The sequence below is a fragment of the Sinocyclocheilus rhinocerous genome, unplaced genomic scaffold, assembly GCF_001515625.1.
Source record: "Sinocyclocheilus rhinocerous isolate Xijiao unplaced genomic scaffold, SAMN03320098_v1.1 scaffold153, whole genome shotgun sequence".
Classification (NCBI taxonomy): domain Eukaryota; kingdom Metazoa; phylum Chordata; class Actinopteri; order Cypriniformes; family Cyprinidae; genus Sinocyclocheilus; species Sinocyclocheilus rhinocerous.
Window position 1 is genome coordinate 2,894,626 of NW_015660878.1, and position 27,222 is coordinate 2,921,847.

Sequence of the window (27,222 nt, forward strand, 5' to 3'; positions counted from 1 at the left end):
TATATATATATATATATATATATATATATATGGCCTATTTATTTATTTATTTTTCGTATGGAGCGTATAGGAACAAAAAATCAACATCATAGTCATTCCGACTTTTAAGCACAGACTTTTATTTTGAAGCATGATCCTGGTGGGCGCCATGTTCACCTCCGCCAGCTCACAACATACGTCACACTAGTTGACGTGGAGGAAAGGAGCGTGAATGACTGTGATCATCTCGTTTACTGCTCTCAAACATTCCGCAAAATGATCAAGAAATTTGACAAGAAGGACGAGGAGTCTGGTAAGATCAATATTAAGTACATGCAGACACGTTATAGAATCAGCATTTTATAAATAACATTTCAGTGGCCGAAATGATGTCGACTGTTTTGCAAAGGAAGAGCGTCTGCAGGCCACAGCACAACATCTGTAATTGGAATGGAAAATATAAGTTATTTAACACTTAAAATTAATGTGCATGTTCCAGTTTTATACTTCATTCTGTCTAAGAGCCACGGTTTAACCAGTAGTAACTGTGTGATTTTGCAGTATCCTGTAGTATGTTTATTTAATCTTTAGGAAGGTAATGTGCTAGCAGTTCCCTTTATTAATGTACAATACAAAGTTAAACAATGAAAATCCTATATTTGCTTCGTGGATATTCTGGATAAGCTTTGTATTTTAGACATTTAAAGGCAATTTCTGATTGAGGTTGATTAAATTTGGATAAATGACTGCAAAGGGGCTACATAGATGCTATTCTCCTCTGTCATAACAACTTCACCTAACGTTATAATGCACTTAATCCATAATCTTCCGACAGTTCAGATTGAGAAGATCTAACTCTTTGGTTTTAGTTTACTTTGCATATAGGATTTACATTTCATATGTGTGACTAATATTGCTGTTTTGAAGTCAACTCAGACGAAGAGTCACATTAAGATGCTATTTGTCCTTTTATAACTTATTCTATGTGCACTTTTCTAGAAGAAATGCCATCTTATGATTTTATATATTGTTTTAATGAAGACAAGACATAGATTTAGATGATTCACAGCTTTATTTTGATGTTTTTAGGAAGTGGCTCTAACCCCTTTCAGCATCTGGAGAAGAGTGCTGTACTACAGGAGGTGAGTTTGATACATTCAAATCTTAAAATTAGGTAAACGTCTGTTTAGTACTGTATATTACATTGCATGTTTGTTTCAAAGGCTCGGATTTTCAACGAGACACCCATCAATCCGAGAAGATGTCTGCATATCCTCACGAAGATCATCTACCTGCTCAACCAGGTGCATTATTATATGTTATTTAGACAGCCGTTTTCTACTACAGTTTCTTTTTTTTGCTCTCTATGGACTGATCCTTCATTAACCTCTTTTATTATTCAGGGTGAGCACTTTGGAACCACAGAGGCCACTGAAGCTTTCTTTGCCATGACAAGACTGTTCCAGTCTAATGATGTAAGAAACACTACAGCCATATTAACTGTTTTTTTTTTTTATGACAAAACCTATATCTAGAGATGGTATGGCCAATGGATGCATATTGCATAATGTGTAATATAATATAATTAATGACAGCATCAAAATTATACACAATAATTTTCACACATAATTTGCCAAAGCATGCAGTAATTGGACAATACAAATCTGGCTGATATATCTGTCTTTATTACTTTCAGGGTTATTGTTAAAAATAATAATAATCCAGAGTTTCTATTAAAGAATTGTTTATTTGGAATGAAACTGAAATGAAATGAAATATACAATTTTACATATTTAAAAATATTCTATATATTATAATGAAAATTAAAACTGTTGGCTTGGCAACAAACTGAAATAACTAAGTCGAAGGACTATAATTACTAACTGGAGGGGATAAAACTGAAAAAATAATAAATTAACCATAGTTACAAAAATAAATAAATAATGACAATAACACATAAGAAAATGACTAAAAATTTTAATAAAATGGATGAAATATACAAGGAAATGAACAAATCAAAGCTAATTCAAAATATTAATAGAAACTGTAATGGTAAGTAACAATAAATAATATGAGAATAACACTAATCACTACTTACTATTTTAGTTATTCAATTGACAATGAATAATTTAATGCAAATAATGTGTGTTTCCCGCTATTAGCTGAAGTTTTGAATTTAAATTCAGAATAAGATGTATTTATATGTAATAATCTCTCATTTTTGCCTCTTGTTTTAGCAAACCCTGAGAAGAATGTGCTACCTGACTATAAAGGAGATGGCCAACATCTCAGAGGATGTGATCATTGTTACAAGCAGGTGAGCAGTTCATGTTGCCATAGCAGTGTATTTCTTATTTGCCGAGATATTTACAACAATATACCTTTTCTAATATGTAAAGTATAAAAACATGTTGTTTGATGAGGAATGGAAATCTTTGCACACGCTGCCAATATTACCTTATGAAGAACGCTGATTAATGTTTTGTTTGTGTCTCAGCTTGACAAAAGACATGACTGGTAAAGAGGATGTTTACAGAGGACCGGCAATCAGAGCGCTCTGCAGGATCACTGATGTGAGTCTCAACTGTTTGCAAACTCATTTTTCTCTGTGTATAGGAGACTTAATTTGCTAGCAGAAACAAACTATATATAAACTGATGGGACTGATATAAATGATCCTTCCAACTGTGCTTCATCCATCTCGTCCATCAGACCACCATGCTGCAGGCGATTGAACGATACATGAAACAGGCCATCGTGGACAAAGTGCCCAGTGTCTCCAGCTCTGCTCTGGTCTCCTCACTGGTAAGATCACAACCTAGTGTTATTTTTGTAATATATATACATCTCCACCCCCATCTGTTATTATTAATTCAAACTAGTCAGTTTACCACTTAACTGTTTATTACACTGATTCCCACCCCTAACGTTATGGTTCTGGATAATGTAGCTGTGTTTGTGTATTTGTTCTTCAGCACATGGTGAAGATGAGCTTTGATGTGGTAAAACGCTGGGTCAATGAAGCTCAGGAGGCGGCTTCGAGTGACAACATCATGGTGCAGGTTAGTGAGATGTTTGCAACCATTGTCTTATGAGTTGGTGGTCTGTCCGTCTCTAATAAAATGGGATCTCTCCACAGTACCATGCTCTGGGTCTTCTGTACCACCTGAGGAAGAATGACCGTCTGGCTGTGACTAAGATGCTTAACAAATTCACCAAATCTGGCCTCAAATCCCCATTTGCTTACTGCATGATGATTCGCATTGCCAGTAAGCTGCTGGAGGAGACAGAAGGAGGGTACGTGTGTTGTACATCAGCTTTTCCGGGTTAATCAATGTTATGCAGTTGCGTATAATGTAAACTTACCTAGTCGGTATACATGTGGTTTAACAGGCACGATAGCCCGCTGTTTGACTTCATTGAGAGCTGCTTGAGGAATAAACATGAGATGGTGGTTTATGAAGCAGCCTCCGCCATTGTCCACATGCCCAATTGTACCGCTCGTGAGCTGGCTCCTGCTGTGTCTGGTTAGTGTTTCTTCTTTGCTTTCTTATCAACACACACAATAGAGTAGACTAGATGTTCAAATGAATTTTGCCTTTCTTTCTCTTTCCATAGTTCTCCAGCTGTTTTGCAGCTCTCCCAAAGCAGCCCTGCGTTATGCAGCTGTACGGACCCTTAATAAGGTTGGTTTGAATAGGATTTCTTTTGTAACTAGTTGCAGTATCACCAGCTACCACATGGAGACACCAAAAAACACATTTTTAGGTTTAAAGTCATGCTTTCAACAAATAGTGCAAAAACTACATTCTAAAAGGGGTGAAACATTACAATTCTGAAGAAGTGATATAACCACAAAAAAATATTTTTTTCCCCTTGTTCACACAGGTGGCAATGAAGCACCCGTCAGCGGTGACCGCATGCAACCTGGACCTGGAGAACCTGATCACTGACTCCAACCGCAGCATCGCCACCCTGGCCATCACCACCCTGCTGAAGACTGGCAGCGAGAGCAGCGTGGACCGCCTCATGAAGCAGATCTCTTCCTTCGTCTCTGAGATCTCAGACGAGTTCAAGGTGACTTCATGACCCAGGCAGTGAATTTCAACAAAATTAGACAACAATCGCATGCTTCAGATGCATATTCAATCATGTTTCAGGAGTTAGATTAGTTTTGCCTGTGATAATTTTCCTCTAAACTGTGTTTTCATAACCAAATGGTGTGTTTGTTTTCCAGGTGGTTGTGGTCCAGGCCATCAGTGCCCTGTGCCAGAAGTATCCCAGAAAGCACAGCGTGATGATGAACTTCCTTTCAAACATGTTGAGAGATGATGTAAGTTCATTCAAGGACATTCTCTGTTGTTACACTAAACCACACAACCGGATTTATACTTGATACCCTTAACAACTGGTTTACTTCTGATCTGTATTTGAATTTTTATCGCCAAAAATAGCTGAAAAAGCATAGACTTTTTCTATTAGACCGGTTTCATTTTTTTTCCCTTTTGTAGGGTGGCTTTGAGTACAAGAGAGCCATTGTGGATTGCATCATCAGTATCATAGAGGAAAACCCAGAGAGTAAGGAAACAGGCTTGGCCCACCTGTGTGAGTTTATCGAGGATTGCGAGCACACCGTACTTGCCACTAAAATCCTCCACCTGCTGGGGAAAGAGGGCCCACGTACCCCCACCCCCTCCAAATACATCCGTTTCATCTTCAACCGTGTGGTGCTGGAGAGTGAGGCGGTGCGGGCAGGTGAGTAATCTTGCGTGACCTAGGGGTGTGCGATATATATCATCTGCGATAATATCTTAATTGTTGTTTTAACGATGTGCGATTTGACATTATCTAATATTTTGCAAAAACCTTTCAAAACACCCCTACAGAGTGCATGCATACATTACGTGAAGTCGATAGACTAGTGCGCGTACGCATTTAGAGTGTGTTCTTTCACTGCATGATTCAGTCTATTACAATACATTTAGAATGATCACAAATTCAAAATACAGGGACAGAAAATGTATATATTATTTATATCATTTCATATAGTTAATCAATATCAAACAAAGAGTGCCGTTTTTTTCTCCAAAAATTACAATGATTACAAATGTGCTATTGATTTTTTTTTACAACAGTTCAATAAACAATAAGTTAATTGAGAGACATATTAGACACCATATTTCCTGTTTTTGTGCTATTTCGATGACAAAAATAATTCCAAACAGCCACAGCTGTTTTGCGTCTCTGAGCAACATGGCGGTGTTTCGTTCCTGAATGAATCAAACGTTTAAATGATTCGTTTCAATCGCAATGACTCACTTATTAACAGTGACTTTCTGCCCCCTACTGGCGGTTTTAATTCCACATTCAAAGTATCTTTTATTATTTAAATAATTTCGAACGTTTTATGTTTCGTATATCAAAACATTATTTATGCATTTGTAATTGCAGGTTAAATGCATTCATGTTCTGCACTAAACAGTAGTGTGTAAATATATCCAAATACCACTTCAGATGCAGCGTTTGTGTTTCCTCTGCATTGCAAAGATGAATTTTGTTGATACTGATTTCATTTGCTTGGTAAAAGCCCAAATGTCTTATTATTCTAATTGACTGATTAAATGTAAGAATTTGACTCAAAAGATAATGGACACTTTTAGAAAAAAATGGCTTTATAAAGGTAAAAATGCCCATAAACTGTAAAAATCAGTTTAAACTTATTGGAAAAGATAGATTTCTATCAGTGTGACTGTGAACTGACCACCACACATATTATGAAGAATATCAAAAACTTTAGGAGTCAGCTGTCTACGGCAGTCCTTAAGATATCAGCACAATAACACACTCGGCAAAATATCGTCTAATTATCTTTATCGATAAAATCCCAGAAAATATCAAGATATCATTTTTTGTCAATATCGCACACCCCTAGCGTGACCTTTGACCTATGCGTTAACCTCCTTGCAATGAGCTTAAAGACCTGCTTGTGCCATCGTGAGATTTCAGGAAGCTTGTGTTTGCAATACAGTAGTACATTTTTTTTTGAGCGTCACACGTGTCCCAATAATTAACTGCAGTCCGACTGCAAGTAGTAGTAAATTTAAGCAGGGCTGATAATCTGTAATTAATCTGATTCCAGAGACTAAGATGAGCAGCTTTAGGACATTTAAGCATTCTTCTGCTCTGACTCTCCTCTCACGTTTTTCTTCAAAGCTGCTGTAAGTGCGCTGGCCAAGTTTGGAGCTCAAAACGATGACCTGCTGCCAAGCGTTTTGGTTCTGATGAAGAGGTAGGCCTTCAGCAGCAGGAGGTTTGTGTGTGTGTGTATGTGTGTGGGGGGTAATTATATTGGTAATTTGAGTATTAGAGTAAGAAAATGAACAAAGAAATTTGTGTTTGGAAATTAATGTGAATGTTTGTTAAAATGAAAAAAAAGGAAAGAAAGTCCTTTATTTATTTGATTGGATTAAAAACGATGCAAAACTGAAAGTAGTATTATTTTTGTACTAAAAAGAGAAAATCCTCTTATTTAATTAGATTAAAATATGATGCAAAATGAAAAATAAAATAGTAAATAGAAACTCCCCAACTATTTTATTAACGATGCAAAACTGAAAATAATGTTTCTCTCTCTCTATATATGTATACTAAAATGAGATTTAAAAAAATTTATTTAAATAATTTATTTGATTGGATTAAAAACAATTATGCAAAGCAGAGAGAGTAAAAAAATGTATATATTTTTTTTCCCAAAAAGTGAAAATTCTTGTTTATTTGGTTAGATTAAATTGGTTTCAAATATGGAAAATAAAATAGTATATATTTTATTTTTTTTAAAGTTAACTTTTATAGTTTTTTTTAAACCACTTTTCTATTAAAATATCTACCAGGATGTATGCATATTGTCATAATAATGTTGCTTATTGCCCATTTCTAGAGGTAAATGTTTTAAGGTGCTAATTTACTGTGTGTTGTCTGACAGGTGTATGATGGACAGTGATGATGAGGTGAGAGACAGAGCCACATTCTACATGAATGTCCTTCAGCAAAAGCAGAAGGCCTTAAATGCCGCTTACATCTTTAATGGTGAGGGTTTGTGTTTAAGTGTTGGTTTCTTGTATCTGATATTGTATTTAATCTGATTTAGCTGATGTGAGTGAACAAGGGTTGTTGAATGGTTTGTTTGCAGGTCTGTCCGTATCTGTTCCCGGACTGGAGAAATCCCTTCACCAGTACACACTGGAGCCCTCTGAGAAACCATTTGACATGAAGACCGTTCCCTTGGCCACCGCACCCATCACCGAACAGAAAACAGGTGTGAACCTGAGCTTCAGCAGGCCAATAACTTCATTACTCATCATAATCTATTGCAGAATAGTTTCATAATAACATATGCTCAAAAAAAAAAAAAATTCATTTACATTCTACCATTGTTTGGCCTCTAATTTGGATGCTAATCATCTTATGTCTTAACTTGGTTTGGTGTAAATCGCAGAGCTTAAACAAAACTGCTCAAATTGCACAAGTTCACTTCATTTTTCTCTTTCATGCCAGAAATCGCACCTGTGGCAACAAGCAAACTACCCGAAAAGGTTGCACCTTCCCGCCAAGACATTTACCAAGGTAAGAAGATTAGCTAATTAGCAAAACAATGCATGTGGGCACTGTTAAATCAGAGTCTGAAGCAAACTGTGCCACATTTCAACTAGTCCCCTTATTTTTCTCCATCAGAGCAACTTGCAGCCATCCCAGAATTCCAGGGCCTGGGTCTCCTGTTCAAGTCGTCCGAGCCGGTTCAGTTAACAGAAGCAGAGACGGAGTATGTGGTGCGCTGTATCAAACACACTTTCGCAAATCGCATGATCTTCCAGTTCGACTGCACCAACACGCTGAACGACCAGCTGCTGCAGCGGGTTTTGGTCCAGATGGAGCCGTCGGAGGCATACGAGGTGCTACATTACGTACCTGCACCAAGTCTCCCCTACAGCCAACCCGGCTCCTGCTACAGTCTGGTCCGGTTACCAGAGGATGACCCCACAGCAGGTCTGACATGATTGATTCACATTGTGATGTCAAGATTTCTAGCTTGGGCAGATTTGAACAACAAATAGATGTTAAGTTTCCCATAATGATTTTTGTTGTTTGCATTTGTCTTAGTGTCTTGCACGTTCAGCTGTACAATGAAATATCTGGTCCGGGACTGTGATCCCAACACGGGAGAGCCTGATGATGACGGTTATGATGATGAATATGTGGTATGTGAATTTTCAAAATCAGTTCATACTGATGAAAATGGGGAGTTTATCAGTGGCCATTCCTCACTCAATGTCTTGTTTCCCTCCCAGCTGGAAGATTTAGAGGTGACAGTCGCTGACCACATACAGAAGGTGTTAAAACCAAACTTTGGTGCAGCGTGGGAGGAGATCGGAGATGAGAATGAGAAGGAAGAGACGTTTGCTTTGGCCACAGTCAGAACTTTAGATGGTAAGTTTGCTTAAAGGAATGGTTCACCTCAAAATGAAAATTTGCTGAAAAATGTACTCGCCCTCAGGCCTTCCAAAATGTAGATGAGTTTTTCTTCATTGGAAATTTAGCATTACATCACTTGCTCACCAATGGATCCTCTGCAGAGAACGGGTGCCGTCAGAATGAAAGTTTAAACAGCTGATAAAAGCATCACAATAATCCACGACTCCATTCCATCAATTAACATCTTTCTAAGTTAAAAGCTGCATGTTTGTAAGAAACAAATACATCAAAGCTTTTTAATTTTAAACCATTGCTTCTGGTCAAAGTGAGTCTATAATCCATAATAATGGTTCCTCAGTCCATCCCCCATCACCAGATTTTCATATTTGGGTGAACTATTCCTTTACAAATCTTTTTCAATATCCTCATGGCCATCAATAAGAATAACCAATAAAGGGGTTTGATTATAACAGGAAGAGTTTTGTGGCTGGACAGAATGTGAAATGATCATCTCTTTATCGTGTTTGTCTTCACAGAGGCAGTCAATAACATTATCAGCTTCTTGGGCATGCAGCCTTGCGAGCGCTCAGACAAAGTTCCTGAAAACAAGAACTCGCATGTTCTGTTCCTAGCAGGTATGTACTCATTTCATCCCTCCAGTTTTTCTGTTTTAAGAGAATTCGAGTTCCTGAAATGTGTATTGGATATTAATTTTCTAACATGAGCGATGAGGTTAATGATCTTGTCTTTCTGAAGGTGTGTTTAGGGGAGGTCATGATGTATTGGTGAGGTCACGTCTGGCTCTGGCTGATGGGGTCACTATGCAGGTGACCGTTAGGAGCACAGATGAGAATGTGGTCGACGTCATCCTGGCTTCTGTCGGCTAAACGAGTAATGTTTGAATGACCTGGTCACATGCCAATCAATCTGGGTCATTGTGCTTTTATATGTATAGCTATACAGTAGCTCTATAATGTTTCTCACAACCATCTTTGTGGGGATGCCATGAATCCTCTGAGTCTGAAACATCCTCTTTCTTTATTTGGTCTGTTCGGAGAGATTTCTAAAATATTGTGCCACTTTAATTCATGTGGAACAGATCTAAACATTGTTTCTCTGGTATTTGAGCTGTTTTGGCCTTGTGTCACAGCTCAGGGGAAACAGTCCTTTACTACAAACCTTTTAATTTATCAACAATAAAACAGTCTGCAAGAGTACAAAACTTGTGTTTTAGTGTTTTTTCTACACAAAACCGGAGACAGTTCATACAAAGATCTTTTTATTTGAATAAAAGCATTCATGCTTAGAACACAAACATATTTACAAGTTTGCATTGCATTGTATTTGAGCAAACTCTTATTGACTGTTGTAATGACTTTGGGTATTTGGTGCAATACTTTCAGTTTCATGCATTTAAACACATGACTGACATTTCACATACTCTGCGGTTTGGTAATAAACAGATTGCAATATTTTCTAAATACTTATTTGAGGCAATATTCCTCTCATTACTAATCTCAGAATGAGTTGATAAAGCTGAGGTAGGCATTAAAGAAGCCTGTGGGATCCTCCAGCTGTGGATAATGACTCACATGCTCATCTAGAACTGATACTGTGGATCGCTGCACTAGTTTCCTGTAAATGAGAAAAAGAGACCAGGAAAAGTGGTTGAAATATTTCCAGTGTTAATAGTTCCCAGATTATCTACAGCAATAGCTTGTTCTGTTTGCTCTTTGTCACATCTTAGCTGAGTCATCTTTTTTTATATGATTAGTTCCAACTTGAAATCACCAGTTTTACTTATAAAGGACTAACCCTTTTAAAGGCACAGATAGTGCAGTGCTTCCCAACCTTGCTCCCAAAAGTACACCAACAGTGCACATTTTTAAACGCTTCCTAATCAAACACACCTGATTCAAATCATCAGCTCGTTAGTAGCGACTCCAAGACCTTGGGGGTTAGGAGAGGTAGTGGGTAATTACTGTGCTTTTAACTCAAAAGGATTCAGTTCATGAGGAGCTAGATTAGAAACTTATTGAATGTCAGAAGTAACAATGATCTTTCATGATATTTATGCACAATAAATAAAGTTTAAAACCAATGCTAAAACTCAATTCTACATTACCACAAACTGGCTCAGAGGATAAATCACCGCCGTTTTTACAAGAAAGACTATGTTCAAATCTCTATTTCTTTACTACATTTATTTCTCCATGTGTCTTTTTCCAAAAACAGACAAGAATCTTCCAATCTCAGAGTCTCAAGTGATAAAAAATTGTGTTTTGTACCCAGAGTCCTGAGTTCATTTTACATTTTATATAAAACAAAGCACTCCATCCAAAACTAATCCACAATACTCAAACTGTTTCAGTGGCTCAGGAGATAAAGTGTTGTGTTTTTATCTCGGAGACTTTAAATTGCTGTCAGTACATACAACAAACCATCCCAGACTGCCACACTTAACATGAGAGCCATGATGGTGCAGTGGCTAAACATGTTGGTTGTGGACAAGGCTGCAATAGAGGCTTGGGTTCAAATCCCACCTCAGTGTGTCGGAATTGAAATCAACCAACAAAAAGACTGAGGAAATGTCAATGGTTTGAGGTGTGAAGATGTAGCAAATGTTTTTAAAAAAATTGTTATCCAATTTTGAAATTAATAAAACACCCGAGATTTGAACCCAGGGCTCTCATGTAGAAACAAAGTCTTGTACCATGAGTTCTTACCACTAGGCCAACACCATCTATATATGACAATTTTTTTTTTTTGCAATGATTAAAAATTATATAAATACTTCTTCTTTACCAGAGATATTAATAACGTTAGTGTAAACAGAGTTAATAAATATCAACTGACATGTATACTTACTGGTAGAGCTGGATGAACTCTGGATGTGGATTAACTGGATCTAGTGGTCCATAAATCATGTGCACTACAAAGTAAAAAAAAAAAGTGATAAATCAGTGACATTTGCAAAGTACAAATGTTAAGGATGTTGTACAGCCCCATTACACAGCCTAAAGTGATTTACCTACTAATTATCTTCCAAACCACAAAACTATTTATAAAAAACAAAATCCAACCCTCCTGTCCTACAGTATGGGTGTTAACATGCTTGTCCTGCTGCACTGCTTGTATAATATAGTGTACATGTTGTACACCACACTACTGCATTCAACTATGTAAATGTTTACTTAATATATACTATCACCTGCAGATGGCCTAAGCAGCTTCCGCAGTGATTTTCATTGGATTAAACTACTTGGCCTCAATAGCACTGCCCATGGCCGAGTTTTTAAGTACTCACACACCTCATTCTTGTAGCATGACCAGCACTTCGTACCACAGTATGAATGGTGTGTGTACTCACATGGTGTTGAAGTGGAGGTTAGAGCCCCGACCCATCTCTCTCTGTGTTTCAGCCTCTGGTTAATGTACTGCAGGATACTGGGCAAGACACGATAATAACAAACGATAGTTGGTGACGGTTATTATTAAAAGCAAAGCATTGCAAGTGCAACACATGGAGAAGTTTGGACACCTGTCCATGACCAGATTTCCATCGTTAAAGCGAATTCCTGTCCACATGTCCCAGAACTCGGCTTCTGTTGGCTGGGTGTACGGTCCAAACACATCCCTTATTCTGTAGGATAAATATATAATATTTACAATTGAAGGCTTTAGGTCACAGCTAGCATGATTCAAGTAAATGATTTATAATTATATGTGTAAAGTACAACAAATAGTTTGAACTGTGAATTAGCATAAAAGTAAACACCACTTTCATTCTGGACGCTCCACTCACCCTCTAGAGAAAAGCTGGAAGTTTATTAGGCGGGTAAGTACAGGTGAAATTAAACCAGAGTCCTTCAGCACCTACAGATGACCAAAGATTGGAAATATTCACTTCTCATATTTAAAAATGAATACAAACTTGTTTTTTAAGTGTCACACTCACTTTCTGAACAAATCTTGGATAATGAGTCTCTGGGAATATTCCTTTTAAGTAAAAAAAAAACAAAATGGACAAAGTTTTGAATCTCCATTCAGACTTTAAGAATATATATTCTAATTTTCTGACTAAATAAAACTCTAATGTACCTCCATTTGAGAGGCAGAGGCTGTTTATCGTGATGTGTCCGCTTCTGTTATGGTCATTCCTGTGTGTTTAACTGCACGTGAGAACCACCCAGATCATATAGACAGGAACAATAAGCTAAATTATGCCGAGAAACTTTTAAGGATCCTTAGGACTCACCTGTACAGTAACTCGAGAGCTACAGTGTCTCCATAGTCATGTGACAGGATGTTGATCCTCTGCTCTGACAGACCCAAATGAGCAACCAGGGCCTCCACCACACTGGCCTGCTCGAAGATGGAGTAACGGTGCATTCGCTGGATTTTGTTAGGTAGAATTAATTATTCAAATTACGGATAATAAAAGACAGTATTTTTATAAAAAACAGTAGTTGTGACCAGAGCCGGGGTGTACGAGGTATGAATGAATGAAACGCATTTGTCCGTGTTTCACTCCGTCTCAAATCGCGCTCATGGAAAGCGCTTGAGAAACAGTGTCTCTTCCGCAGCTCGGTATGCTTTCCACTCTTTTTTTTTTTGTCTCGAGCAAGAGACTGTATGACTTTGACGTTACATGATTTGACTGATTTTTATGTAGAAAGGGCGACAGCGAACCAGATTAAAAGTAATTAACATTCATGTTTTCATAACCGCTGGCCAAATTAAAAAACGAAACTAAAATTAAATCATCTTTGAGAGCAAGGGGGCCCCCTGGTGTTTCGGGGGCCCTACGCAGCTTGCGTACTTTGTGTATAGGGAGGATCGGCTCTGGTTGTGACTCATGTCTTTTATCTCACCGGTTTGTCTGAAAAACCAAAGCCAAGGAAGTCGAGGGCGATGACTCTGTTAAAACGTTGAGTCAGAGAATCCCAGATCTTCAAAACAACAGAATGAGATTCAAGAAACACCACAGTGTCCAGTCACTGTCTATAAATTGCTCTCAGTTTATTGCTGTTTTATTGAAATGTTAATGCAGTTTTACACCACAAAACGACTTACCTTACACCAGTCATAGCTTGAAGTAGGAAAACCATGAAGCAGCAAGAGGACATCAGAGCTTCCCACGACACCAACTGACTCTATTGACAAATGGAATACAGTATATTATTATATCATATATATATATATGTGTGTGTGTGTGTGTGTGTGACCCTGGACCAAAAAAACAGCCTTAAGTAGCACGGGTATATTTGTAGCAATAGCCATTGTATGGGTCAAAATTATCGATTTTTCTTTCATGCCAAAAATCATTAGGATATTAAGTAAAGATCATGTTCCATGAAGATATTTTGTAAATTTCCTACCGTAAATATATCAAATCTTAATTTTTGATTAGTAATATGCAATGCTAAGAACTTCATTTTGTGCACCCTCAAATTCTACATTTTCAAATAGTTGTATCTCAGCCAAATATTGTCCTATCCTAACAAACCATACATCAATGGAAAACTTATTTATTCAGAAATTTAAAAAGAAAATTGATCCTTATGACGGGTTTTGTGGTGTATATATATACGGGATGGAAATGAGAAAGATAGTCAATTTGTAAACAACGCTTTTGTGATACCTTTATAGAAGATGTTATTGCCTCTGAATGTGAAGAAGTGACCGGAAGAGTGCCAGGTGTTGAGCGCAGGTGAGAGCTGTGGCGGAGGGATATGCAGATACACGGCGAGCAGAGGAATGCACAACAGACCCACGTGAAGCCACCACTCCCTGCTGACACGACGGGCCGATCCGCACTCACTTTCATTCTGCTGCAGACAGGGTAGGTTTTTATTTTATTGCGCTTTATTGTATTGTATTAACATAGTAAATTGGTATTTTATTGCTGGAGAGAGAGAGAGGTAGAGAAGAGCGCTTGTCAAAGGAAGTACAACATCATAACGCGAATTAAACTGGCAGGGCAGCCTTGCTATGATAGTAAAATTCAAACTGTATGCAAAATAACAACTGCCATATAATGCGTGCTAGTCAAGAGAAACGCACTTAATGCGTAAAGTTACTTACAGGTGAGTCGTCGGACATTCTCGGTTCCTGCGCTTTATCACAGTGTGTGTCGGTTGTTTTCGCGGATGGGCTGAAATATGTGCTGTTGAGTGACATTAAGAGTCTGTCACTGAGCTGTCATCGGCACAATCCGTACTTGCATGGCCTTAAAACGTTCTGTTGCGACTGTTATCGAGCGTCGTGTTGCCAAGGATCCAAAGGTCTAGGGCTTAAAGTAATGCTCGCTTACGCCCCTAGTGGAGCGGATGGTAAACAGGAATAATATCTACCAGAGGAACCGTGTTTGTTTGACCGCTGCATCCAAAACGTCTAGCTTGCTGAAACATTCGTATACTCAAGCGAAAGTCCATATATATTAATTTAAATGTGCAAGTGAAAAAAACAGGTGATCACTGGTTCCCTTTTTGGTCAGTAAGTTTATCACAGTAAGTTACATGAAACGCCAAACTCGATGTGGACAGTGGCATGTGTGAGAGGACACATATTTCAATTTTTAGAGTTTTTTAATATTACGTTATTATTTTTAATATAAATTATTCTTATTAATTTATTTATTTTAGCCCAGCAGATCAACATGGAATCTACCAGGGGGCTGTTTCATAAAACAACTTTACCAAACAAGCCAGGCTTATTTCAGCTATTCTGACTAATTTTGACCCAAATCAACTGACAATAAGTCATACTAACTGAAAAAAAAACCTGGCTTATTTGATAAACTTGTTTTATGAAACAGGCCACAGGTCTACTTGAGATCACAGTTCTCAGCTAATGGGGGCAATACAATATAATACTCGATGTGTTGTCATAAACACAAATAATATGGGACAAAAGCTCTTCCAAAACTCTTTGAATGGTTTGTTTATGAACCTCACACACTTGTACACTACTATGTGAAACATTTTCTGGATGTGCTAGAAGGAATGCCAGAATGCAACATTTAGCCTATATGTTTATGTTTTTTAAATTATTTTTAAAACATAATTCACAGTTGTTTTTGTCTTGTGTTGGTGTTTGCAGATTCAGTCAGCACTTATAGTAAAGCTTGGTTGGATGTTTGTAATCCATGACAGAAGGATTACGAAGCCTGTATCAAAATGACTTCTGATATTCGGTAAGACATGTTCCTGGATCAAATTGTTTTGTTGGAGAAAAAAAACAAACAATTTTTTTGTTTGGACATTATTTTCCAAAACATAGACCTAACCCTATCCCTACCACTAAACCTAACCCTACCCATAATTTATCCCTAAAATCAGAGGGAAATGATAGTTGAATAACAAGGGTGTAGAAGCACCTAACTCTGGCTGTAAGGCTAAAACTGACATTTCCTGTAAACTCATCCCTCAATTCTGATTGGTTGCTTGAAATGTTGTTCCAGGATCAACAAGGATGTTGCATTTTGCACTCAGTGAAATCACGTTCACTGTGTTGCCAACTAATTTTCAGATGTTGCTAAAGGCAGGACAAATTGTTGCTAAAAGTTGCTAAATGACATTGTGATGCAAATGCATCAATCATTAAGTAATCACACCGCAAAACTGCATAGAATATACAATCAGGTCACTCAAATATGATTATGAATATGATTTGAAATGTTAATTTAGATTTGTTAGTAAAACTAAAATATTAATATAATAATATTAAAATATAAATATTTTTTTAAATACAACATTGAATTATTGAACATTTACACTTTTGAACGATTATATTTTATGTAGGCCTATTTTCTTACTAGAAACTAGTAAAACTACACATTCTGAACAATTATATTTTTAAGCAGTGTATTGGTAGTTAGTATGCTACACTTCAAGAAAAGTCTGTAAAATAGGGCACAAAGTACTGTGATAATTTGAAGGAATTTTCTGTATTGGTTTTTCAAAATTTTCTACAATATTTTTTAAACTGATCAACAAGTGCAGGTACAAACTAATAACAAGGTGTTATCATAAATGAACAATTATTATTGAACAATTGCTACTAGCAACTTAATTTACGTGATTAAATTATGTGTAATTTTGTGTAATTTAGAGAAAAAAATGTGTGCCTTTTTATCATTTGTCACAGTTGCTAAAAGTTGCTAAATAAATTTTTAAAATAGCTAAATTTGTTGCTATGTGCTTTTTGAAGAAAAGGTTGCTAGGGTAGTCTGAAAAGTTGCTAAATCTAGCAACAAAATTGCTAAGTTGGCAACACTGTCAGTGACAACGGAGAGAATTTTAAGGAATGAAACAAAGAGGAATAGCATGGGTTGGCAATGATATGTTAATATGACCTAGGTGAATCATTTTGATGAACAACCCACTTTCATGTTATTTATATACATATATACATATATAATATAATAATAGTCTGGCTTTGATCATCTTTAGTACTAATCTGTTCTGTGTTCCTAATAGACTTTAGTCAGGCTAGACGCCAGGACAGAATTAGAGTCTCACAACTTTCAAAAAGGTTTTATGGATATTTTTTGTACTAAAAGTGTTTTTGGCAAGGTGTTGCATCAGCTGAACAACATCTCGTTAAACTGCAGTATAATCCATTGAACACACTGTACTTGTACACTACTATGTGAAACATTTTCTGGATGTGCTAGAAGGAATGCCAGAATGCAATCATTTAATGGGGTCATATGATGTTGCTAAAAAGAACATTATTTTGTGTATTTGGTGTAATGAAATGTGTTTATGCGGTTTAAGGTTCAAAAAACACATTATTTTCCACATACTGTACATTATTGTTTCTCCTCTATGCCCTGCCTTTTTGAAACGCGTCGATTTTTACAAAGCTCATCGGTCTGAAAAGCGCTGTGTGTTCTGATTGGCCAGCTATCCAGTGCGTTGTGATTGGCCGAATACCTCAAGCGTGTGACGGAAATGTTACGCCCCTTAACACACTGTCATGCCTTGTCCGGCCGGAGTGACGAGACAATACATTAAAACCCATTATAAACGAGGCATTTGTTGCATCCAGTGGGGACATAAATAATTACTGATTATAATGACTTATACAGTCTTTTTACGCGTTGCCTATCGCGCCGCGTAAACAAACCCAATGTCTGCATTTGTGATCGGAGAAACGACAAACAACAAGCGCTACTCTACACTAGGGCTGGTCTGAATACCATTTTTTTGAGCTTCGAAGATTCGCTTGTAACACTTCAAAGAGATGGGAAAAATTGAAATCATCATATGACCCCTTTAAGATGACTGGGATAGGATGACCCAGTCCCTTAATCAATCCTTTTTATTCTGTCTTTTGGGGTTTGATATTGTTATTTAAAAGCTAGTTAACATTAATAAAGGGTGAGAGATATAAAGCATCTAAATTTACAGTCAGATTAAGAAAAAAATGGTTTAGAGTCCATGAGGCTGTTTATGTTACTTATGAATGCGAGCTTGTGTTTTTATAAACTTCCCTCTGCAAGTCCAAGCCCGACTGACCACAGCCTATTGCCTATTGAGCACTGGCAGGTCTTGCATCTGCAAAACTGGTCTTTCAAGCACCGACTGAACAAAATCACTAGCTAAAGAACATTTTCTTTTAATACATTTTCCCCCTTCTTTTAATGTTTTGGTATATTTAATGTAATTTTAACACTATTGCAGCTGCAGTTTACCATCTTACAACCGTTTACACTACAAACGTACTGAAATTGTGTTCATTAAGCAAAGCTTTTCTGCACAGTTACTTCCATCTGGTGGTCAAAAAGATGAAGCGCACCTACTATGAACCAAAAGAGTGAAACAGCTTAGGACTTCAGTACCATAATCGTGCATTTAAACACACATGAGTGACCCCCAAATATTCCTTAGCTTATTAAAAAAAAGCCACAAAGTGGGAAACATATTCCAGCTGATTTAGCATAAAATCTATCCAGATTGTTGATTTTCCCTTTAAGCAGATAATTCCTCCAAATGCACATATGCTTTACAAAAGAACAATATTTTACGTGCATTTTAAAAGATGGCTTAATGTCCATTTATGCTGTTGTCATTTATTAATGCTGATAAACTTAGCCTAATGTCCACAAGGAGGAGCTGCCTAACTATCCTGATCTCCAGCACTTTTATAGGCTATTAGGCCTATCTTTTAAAGTTTTATCAAATTTGCTCTCTTCATGCTGGTACATTTGCTCACAAGAGGGAGCTGATCACCAGTGGCAGGTCTTTCATGCCGAGAACTCATTTGTTTGCATGATGCATTTAAAAGTTAATGACCAAATGTATCATTATAAAACTTCACAATGTTGCTGCAGATTAAATATGAATGAATATGATGAATATAACATGGATAACATTAAATAAATATTTTTTTTATCAGGTTAGACACTGATTATTTATCACTCAAACCCCTTTCTCTATCTGATTGTCGGTCTCGCATATCCGCCATGTTTGTAGTTTTTAACACTTTCTATTCATGTTTGTAGTTCTAATCAAATCCTCATCCGCCGTGCCCACCAATATTAGCCAATAGTGCATCGAATTCTAGCTGGAAGAAGTAGACCATTATCTGGTATTGTGTCAACTCCATTCAGCTAAAGCTGCAAACTCAACTCCTTGTTACAAATATGGTAGAACCATCACTTCTACAACAAAAGACTGCTTTTAAATAATCTACCTGCCTTTTCTCAATTTCTCAGCAAATCCAATAGCTCAGAAAAACTTTTTGTTGTAACAGAAACTATGGACTCTCGTTTCTAGCACTTTTGATATGGTTGCTCCTTTACACTTAAAGGGGTCATATGATGCGATTTCAAGTTTTCCTTTCGAAGATTAAGGAAAACAGTCCGACACACTGCACACTTAACGAGCACACTTGCGCCCTAAAGAGAACAGCCCGGAAAATGGAGCGCAGCTGGAACAAAACAAAACTAGGTATTTCATCTTGCATGGGAGAAAAGTACTTCTACTTACAGAAAAGCTCTAAAAACTGTTAAATCTGCTTACTTTTTGTTTCTTTTAGAAGAAAACAAACACAACCCCAGGCATTTATTCAATACAGTGGCTATATTAAAGAAAAATAAAGCATCAACAAACGCAGACATTTCCCAATAGCACCGCAGTAATGACTTTATGAACTTCACTTCCAAGATCGATACTATTAGAGATAAAATTCTAACCATGTAGCCGTCAGCTACAGTATTGTGCTATAGATCCCCTTAGAAACAATTCCACTTATTCTCTCCTGTATGAGAGGAAGAATTGTATAAACTTGTCAAATCATCAAAATGTACAACATGTATGTTAGAATCTATTCCATCTAAGCTACTAAAAGAGGTGCTTCCAGATGTCATAGATCCTCTTCTGAATATTATTAATTTGTCAGTGTTATTAGGATATGTCTCAAAATCCTTCAAATTGCCTGATATTAAGCCTCTCATTAAAAAAAAAACCACACAACTTGATCCAAGAGAATTAATTACAGACCGATCTCAAACCTCCTTTTTCTGTCAAAAATACTAGAAAAGGAAGTATCATCACAACTATGTTCCTTCTTAGAGAGAAATGGTATCTGTGAGGATTTGCAGTCAGATTTAGACCGTATGCATGCGTCTGTTATCCATCCATTCATTCTGCAAACGGCTTTTCCTGTGTATGGTCCTATGAGGGGATGCTCTCAGACCAATCGGACAATCATTTCCACCAGCCCATTTTACTTTGGTTTAATTTGTATTAAATGTTGTGACGTTTGATTTTGTAGGTTTGATGAAGCCAGAATCTCACTCCTCCATCTATAACATCATGATCATCGTGATCTCCAGATGGAGACTCACATCCTCCTCATCAGTGACAGTCAAGCTTTACTATAAATGCTTCTTGATTCTGCAAACACAACAACAACACAAAGTCATTGTCTGATTGTGAACAAACATGATAAATAAAACCAAATAAACGTCTACTTCATCCAATATAAAACATATTTTGTCCCTTATTTTTATGTATTTACATTATGAGTTTGCCATGAGTTCAACAACACATTTTATCTGACTTACCACAGTTAAAAGCTGGATCTGGATCATTTAACAAAACCACTATACAAGTTGCTCTGCTGGTCAAGTTGTGAATTTTTTTTTTCGATTTGTTGTAAAATATTCTAAATTTAAATGTCGGTCGATGATGGTCCTCTCACCTACGATCTCAGGTTTGTAGTTTCAGTTAACAACGCGGATAAACATTGACCACAAGAGGGAGCTGATGATCAGCAGTTTGTCACCTGCCTTACACACATTCAGACTTTTGCTTTTTCTTCAGTATGAAAATGTTAAAGCATGTGTTTTGTAATATGGACAGTGACCCAATCTCTGAAGCAACTTTCAGTCCGTTGGCAATAAACTGTGATTTGTAAGGTAAAAACTGAAGTGTAGTTTTTCATCCGCTCCACCAGGCGGCAGAATCGGGCTTCAGGTTCAGTTTGACACATTCAGATGCTTGACAACATGACGCTTGATAATAGTCACAACAACACGTGCATTTAAGAATAAATTCTGCAAATGACAGCTCAGTGACATTGTCACGTAACAGAACACATTTCACCCCATAAACAAGCAAAATGATAAAAATGCAGGAATGGAAGATGTCACGCGACTTACCTGTAAGTGTTTAGTCTTTGTTTACATGCTGCTCTCTTGCTGAGCTCCCTGTCAGACCTTCAGAAGAACAAATTAATCAGTTGTTGTTGAGTTACATTTATAATCTTTAATTAATCATTTAATATTCATATTATAAAGCGTAATTACAATCATAGTATTGTCTCTGTTGTTGTAGTCTTACTGTAGCTAGTAATCTACTGGACTGATGGTAATAGAGTCAGTTGGTGTGTGAAGCTGCTTCATGCTTTAGTAGAGCAGCAGTGCTTTGCTTCTAATCAAAACCATCATATATGGTAAAAAACCATCATATATGCTATCATATATGCTAAACCATCATATATGCTAAAAGGCGGATAGATTTTTTCAGCACATGGACTGACCATGTGCTGAAAAAATCTATCCGCCTTTTAGCAATACTGTTATTTACTGTGAAACAAAGTTTGACTTTAATTTTTATTGAACCAAAATATTATTATCGATACATCAATGCTTATGTATAATGTAGTTTAGACTGACTAATATGTTGAGTTTTTGCTACACAATATGGAGTGATGTGTTTATTTATGTCTTTCCTCTACAGAATAAGGGATGTTTGGACCGTTACACAGCCAACAGAAGCATGTGGACAGACATTGACTGTGATGATGGACATCTGCTGATGCACAGGTAAAACTTAAAACAGTTCAGTGTGTTGTTTGCTTGTAAATGTGTAGGTTACCATCATTTTCTTTTTGAAGGAGCACCCCTTTGAAAAGCAAATGATGGTAGCCTAAGTAGGTGGGGAAGGGACAGGGGTTGAAAACATTTATAGTAAAGTTAATTTTTTTCAGGCATGAAGTATAACCCCTGCTGGACATTGTTCTGGAACTCAGGGGGGACACCATGATCCCCCACACCTTCTCACTCACACCAGACCACTCACTCATATCGCGGAGATCTGGCTGGACTTGAACCAGCAACCTCTGAAACCATGAGGCAGCACTCTTACCACTGAGCCACAGATCTCTTGTCTGAATATGTGCAGGAACTTATATTTCACTATTCTCTCTGTCATTTTACAATAAACCAGTTGAATTTCAAACCCATTGAGCGGGGGTTTGAACCCATGGCACCACCACAGTTCTGATCGTATGTAACGTGTGTTTAGCCATTAGTGCCACACTGGCTTTCACATTGAAGGCTTGCTTTTGCACCACTTTGTTGGATATAATGCAATACATGAGCTTTAATGTAAGCAATAGTGGGGCTTGAACTCAGGACTCCACGATCCCAACACAACACTGCATCCTGAGCCACTGGAACAAGTAAGTTACAGGTTGTTTTGGACAGGTTTTATTGAGAGCTTTGGTTTATGCGATTAAAAAAAAAACCTTGAACAACGACATTTTTAAGAGCATTTTAAGTGGTGTTTTGCTGGAAACAGTAACAACAACTGAACGCAAGTGAAAGTGGGATTTGAACTCAGGACTCCATGATTCATGGATAAACACTTTATCTCCTGCGCTACTGCGTAATGGCATCTGTTGTTTTTTAGATGGAAACACGATAAAATGGCAAATTACTAATTTTATGAGCCACAAAGTTTGCAACAATTTGTTTTTTGTTTGTTATGGTAGATAGACAAATAAAGTAATAGTAGGATTTGAACTGACTGAAACACTTTATATCATTGAATTTGTGGTGTTTAGGAGTGTTTTTTTATTTTTTATTATTATTAAAACTGGAGGCAAAAATGGATTTGATTCAGCTTGACATGACACTGTTATTTATGGATGTCCATCATCACAGTCAATGTCTGTCCATATGCTTCTGTTGGCTGAATGTAACGGTCCAAACATCCCTTATTCTGTAGAGGAACGACATAATTAAACCGACATTAATCCATACAGTGTAGCTAAAACTCAACATATTACAGTTAGTCTAAAGTGCATTATACTTAAGTAATGATGCATCATGAATCTGAAACTACAATGAGACTTTCCTAAATAAAAGTAATCCTAAATGGCAGGTTTCCTGCACATGGACTGATTCCTGTCTTGGATGGTTTTCATTAGAAGCAAAGCACTGCTGCTCTACTAAACTATGGCACTTCACAGACCAACTGACTATTAATCAGTCCAGTAGCCTATTGCCTACAATAAGACTACAACAGAGATTACAACGATTACTTTTAATTCTACTTTATAATATCATATCAGATCGAGATGGCGATTCATTTAAAGATTATAAATGTAACTCGACAATAACTGATTAATTTGTTCTTCTGAAGGTCTGACAGGGAGCTCAGCAAGAGAGCAGCATGTAAACAAAGACTAAATTACCTGAAGAGGAGCACTGTGTCTGAATTGCACAACAATGAACACTTAAACAATGACTTAAATACATTAAGTACTGCTAGACGTGTGCTAGTAATTTTACAAGAGAAATACACTGGAAGAGAAGGAGACTTACAGGCGAGTCGCGTGACATCTTCCATTCCTGCACTTTATCGCAGCGTTTGTCTGTTTTGTTTATGGACGGAAATGTGTTGTTAAGTGACATTATGGGCCTGTTTACACCTGGTCATTTCATGCGTTTTCGCTGATCGGTTATCTATCCGATTTGTTAAAACGTTTCCATTTACACTTGGCCACATTAATGACCACCTCCTGAAGTGGTTTGAGCGATCGGATTTATATCCGTCTCGAATGCGTTTCGGAGGGCATTTACCAGGCCAAGTCTGTAACTGAGCTGTCATCTGCAGGATTTATTAAATCGGTTTGCACGTGTTGTGACTATTATCAAGCGTCATGTTGTCAAGCATCTGAATGTGTCAAACTGAACCTAAAGCCCGATTCTGCCGCCTGGTGGAGCGGATGGAAAACTACACTTCAGTTTTTACCTTACAAATCACCGTTTATTGCCTACGGACTCAACGTTGCTTCAGAGATTGGGCCAATGTCCATATTACAAAACACATGCTTTAACATTTTCATACTAAAGAAAAACCAAATGTCTCTTTTTATTTGGTTAAATGTGTGTAAGGCAGGTGACAAACTGCTGATCATCAGCTCTCTCTTGTGGTCAATAAGTTTATCCGCGTTATTCACTGAAACTACAAACCCGAGATGGCAAATCGTAGGTGAGGACCGACATTTCATTTTAGAATATTTTACAACAAATGTATAATTTGACCAGCAGATCAACTTAAATCTGTTGCTGAACTCATGGCAAACTCATAATGTAAAGACATAAAAAATAAGGCACAAAATAACTTTTATATTGTCCATGGCTGAATTAGATGTTTATTTGATTTTATTTATCATGTTTGTTCACAATTAGCCAATGACTTTGTGTTCTCAGCATCCCCTCATAGGATCCTACAGGAGAAGCGGTTTGGAGAATGAATGGATGGATGGATAACAGGCATGAGACCAGATCAATGTGCTAATGTGCTCTCCCATGTGGACAATAAGTGTATCTGCATTAAAGGCAGAGTAAGTGATTTTTCAAAAACACTTTAGAAAACTGATTCTGGCCGAATCGCAAATCAAACTTGTAGCCAATCAGCAATAAGGGGCGTGTCTACTCGTGATGTGGAGGAGAGCGCGTTCAGTGCATGGGACGGACATTAGCCGAGCCGAGCGACAGAAAGATAGAGATGGCGGATAAAAAACAAAAGAGGAAAACGTCTGCGGAACAATAAGGCAAGAAGTAGGACCCGTGTAAATATCGGATCAGCTTTCCAGCGCTGGAGAGAACTCAAGGAGCGGAGGCCTGCGATCGGACGCCGAGGTTGCTTTGTTTCTTCTCAATAGGTGAGTAACACCGTGTCTACAACAACTAAAGTCTGCCTACACTGGACGCGAGAAAGAGGTCAAACGACCGTTGAAAACCATTTGAAATTTGTGTCAGCACGTCATAAATAGAACCCGGCAGCAGTTTTCTGTCGGGGATTTGTTGCACCGCGCCGCTCACGTCCGTAGACACGGTGTAACATTGGTTTTGCTTTGTTTCACAGAACTAATCGTTGCCTGGGTTGCGTATGTATATGTGGGGCGGAGCTATCAAAATAGGGGCAAGACCCTTTTGGGGTAGGGGCGTGTTTGTTTTGGTGATTTCAAATATCAACATTGGCTACCAGAAATCCCTTACTCTGCCTTTAAGACATGAAAACAGCAGGAGGAAAGAGATCATCTAATCCTGCTCCTGGTGAGCCACTGTCCTGATTTTAGCTCCAATCCTGATGAAAAACAGCTGAAGCAGCTAATCAAGGTCTTCAGGATTAAAAGAAACGTTCAGGTTGATGTGCTGGATTCATTTGTTTTGAACAAAAAGTGGCAATTCATATATTTACCTCATATCCAGCTAAACACAAAGAAAAACACTGCTTTATACCAAATCCAGTGGTTCAGGATATAAAGTGTTGTGTTTCAATCAAAGAGTTTTGAGTTCAAATCCTACTATCACTTAATTTGGACAAAACAGAAAACCCAACAACAAATTGTTGCAAACTTTGTGGCTCATAAAATAGTGTTTTGTCTTTGGGTTAAAATCTCACAATTGTTTTGGGTTTCATTCCCAGATTTGGGTTCAAATCTTACAAACATTTTAGCTATTTTATCATCTTTCCATCTACAACACTACAATGGCTGTCACCATACTGTGGTGCAGGAGATAAAGTGTTGTCTGTGAATCATGGAGTCCTGAGTTCAAATCCCACTTTTGCTTACATTCAGCTGTTGTTACTGTGTCCAGTAAAACACCACTTGAAATGCTAGAAAAAACTAAATGACTTAGCTGAAGTTTTTATTCATTTAATTATTTCCTCTCAATAAAACCCGTCCAAAACAACCTGTAACTCACTTGTTCCAGTGGCTCAGGATGCAGCGTGTTGTGTTGGGATCGTGGAGTCCTGAGTTCAAGCCCCACTATTGCTTACATTAAAGCTCATGTATTGCATTATATCCAACAAAGTGGTGCAAACGCAAGCTTTCAATGTGAAAGCCAGTGTGGCACTAATGGCTAAACACATGTTACATACAATCAGAACTGTGGTGGTGCCATGGGTTCAAACCCCCGCTCAATGGGTTTGAAATTTAACTGGTTTATTGTAAAATGACAGAGAGAATAGTGAAATATAAGTTCCTGCACATGTTCAGACAAGAGATCTGTGGCTCAGTGGTAAGAGTGCTGCCTCATGGTTTCAGAGGTTGCTGGTTCAAGTCCAGCCAGATCTCCGCGATATGAGTGAATGGTCTGGTGTGAGTGAGAAGGTGTGGGGGATCATGGTGTCCCTCCCTGAGTTCCAGAACAATGTCCAGCAGGGGTGATACTTCTTGCCTGAAAAAATAAAATTTACTATAATTTTTCCCCACCCCCGTCCCTTCCCCACCTACTTAGGCTACCATCATTTGCTTTTCAAAGGGGTGCTCCTTCAAAAAGAAAATGATGGTAACCTACACATTTACAAGCAAACAACACACTGAACTGTTTTAAGTTTTACCTGTGCATCAGCAGATGTCCATCATCACAGTCAATGTCTGTCCACATGCTTCTGTTGGCTGTGTAACGGTCCAAACATCCCTTATTCTGTAGAGGAAAGACATAAATAAACACATCACTCCATATTGTGTAGCAAAAACTCAACATATTAGTCAGTCTAAACTACATTATACATAAGCATTGATGTATCGATAATAATATTTTGGTTCAATAAAAATTAAAATGAGACATTACTTTACTTTATTGTCTGTACAGAGGTCCTGGACAAAAAAAAATCATATTTGACACTGGCATAAAAACATACAATAGACAGAAAACATTCACTTACATACTGTCTCTATAGAACACATGAAACACACATTATCCTCATAAAAACACGTGAATACAAGGCACAATGTATGCATGTATACACACTAGGGATGGAACGATTACCGGTTTCACGATAAATCACGATAAAATGCCCTGACGGTTAGTATTACCGTTTAAAATTTAATTATCATCAGTCTGACGCAGAAGCAGCATGCAGTGTTGTTGTTGTTGTTGTTGTTTTTTGCACGAGAGGAAATGGCGGAAGGCAGTGACAGCGCTCGGGAGATTTTTCAGCCATCTAAGAG

General features: G+C 37.6%; 2 protein-coding genes and 1 long non-coding RNA gene across 4 annotated transcripts; 2 read left to right on the forward strand and 1 right to left on the reverse strand.

Moving 5' to 3' along the window:
* Positions 1-150: 150 nt before the first annotated feature.
* Positions 151-9,672, forward strand: LOC107725548 (coatomer subunit gamma-2-like). Its single transcript, XM_016534827.1, has 23 exons — positions 151-292; positions 1,069-1,121; positions 1,203-1,283; positions 1,383-1,454; positions 2,217-2,296; positions 2,477-2,552; positions 2,692-2,784; positions 2,955-3,041; positions 3,119-3,276; positions 3,373-3,506; positions 3,598-3,665; positions 3,868-4,056; positions 4,217-4,312; positions 4,491-4,734; positions 6,193-6,268; positions 6,962-7,065; positions 7,169-7,294; positions 7,534-7,602; positions 7,711-8,022; positions 8,137-8,234; positions 8,325-8,463; positions 8,985-9,083; positions 9,205-9,672. Exons 1-23 carry the CDS (start codon positions 256-258, stop codon positions 9,333-9,335), a joined length of 2,622 nt encoding a protein of 873 aa, XP_016390313.1. The 5' UTR covers positions 151-255; the 3' UTR covers positions 9,336-9,672.
* A 75-nt stretch (positions 9,673-9,747) lies between these two features.
* LOC107725549 (mesoderm-specific transcript homolog protein-like) lies at positions 9,748-14,754 on the reverse strand. Of its 2 annotated transcripts, none has more exons than XM_016534830.1 (12): positions 14,536-14,754; positions 14,093-14,279; positions 13,525-13,604; positions 13,323-13,400; positions 12,707-12,843; positions 12,550-12,608; positions 12,407-12,447; positions 12,254-12,324; positions 11,990-12,091; positions 11,819-11,895; positions 11,317-11,380; positions 9,748-10,083 (listed from the first exon to the last, which is right to left on the reverse strand). In XM_016534830.1, the coding sequence occupies exons 1-12, from the start codon at positions 14,629-14,631 to the stop codon at positions 9,966-9,968; spliced, it is 1,110 nt and encodes a 369-aa protein (XP_016390316.1). In that variant the 5' UTR covers positions 14,632-14,754; the 3' UTR covers positions 9,748-9,965. The 2 variants fall into 2 exon arrangements, with proteins under 2 accessions (XP_016390316.1, XP_016390314.1); XM_016534828.1 differs by having other exon boundaries at positions 14,093-14,282.
* LOC107725551 (uncharacterized) lies at positions 14,225-20,435 on the forward strand. Its single transcript, XR_001638129.1, has 3 exons — positions 14,225-14,293; positions 15,553-15,646; positions 20,236-20,435. It is a non-coding gene; the product is annotated as an uncharacterized LOC107725551 (long non-coding RNA).
* The last annotated feature ends 6,787 nt before the right edge of the window (positions 20,436-27,222 follow it).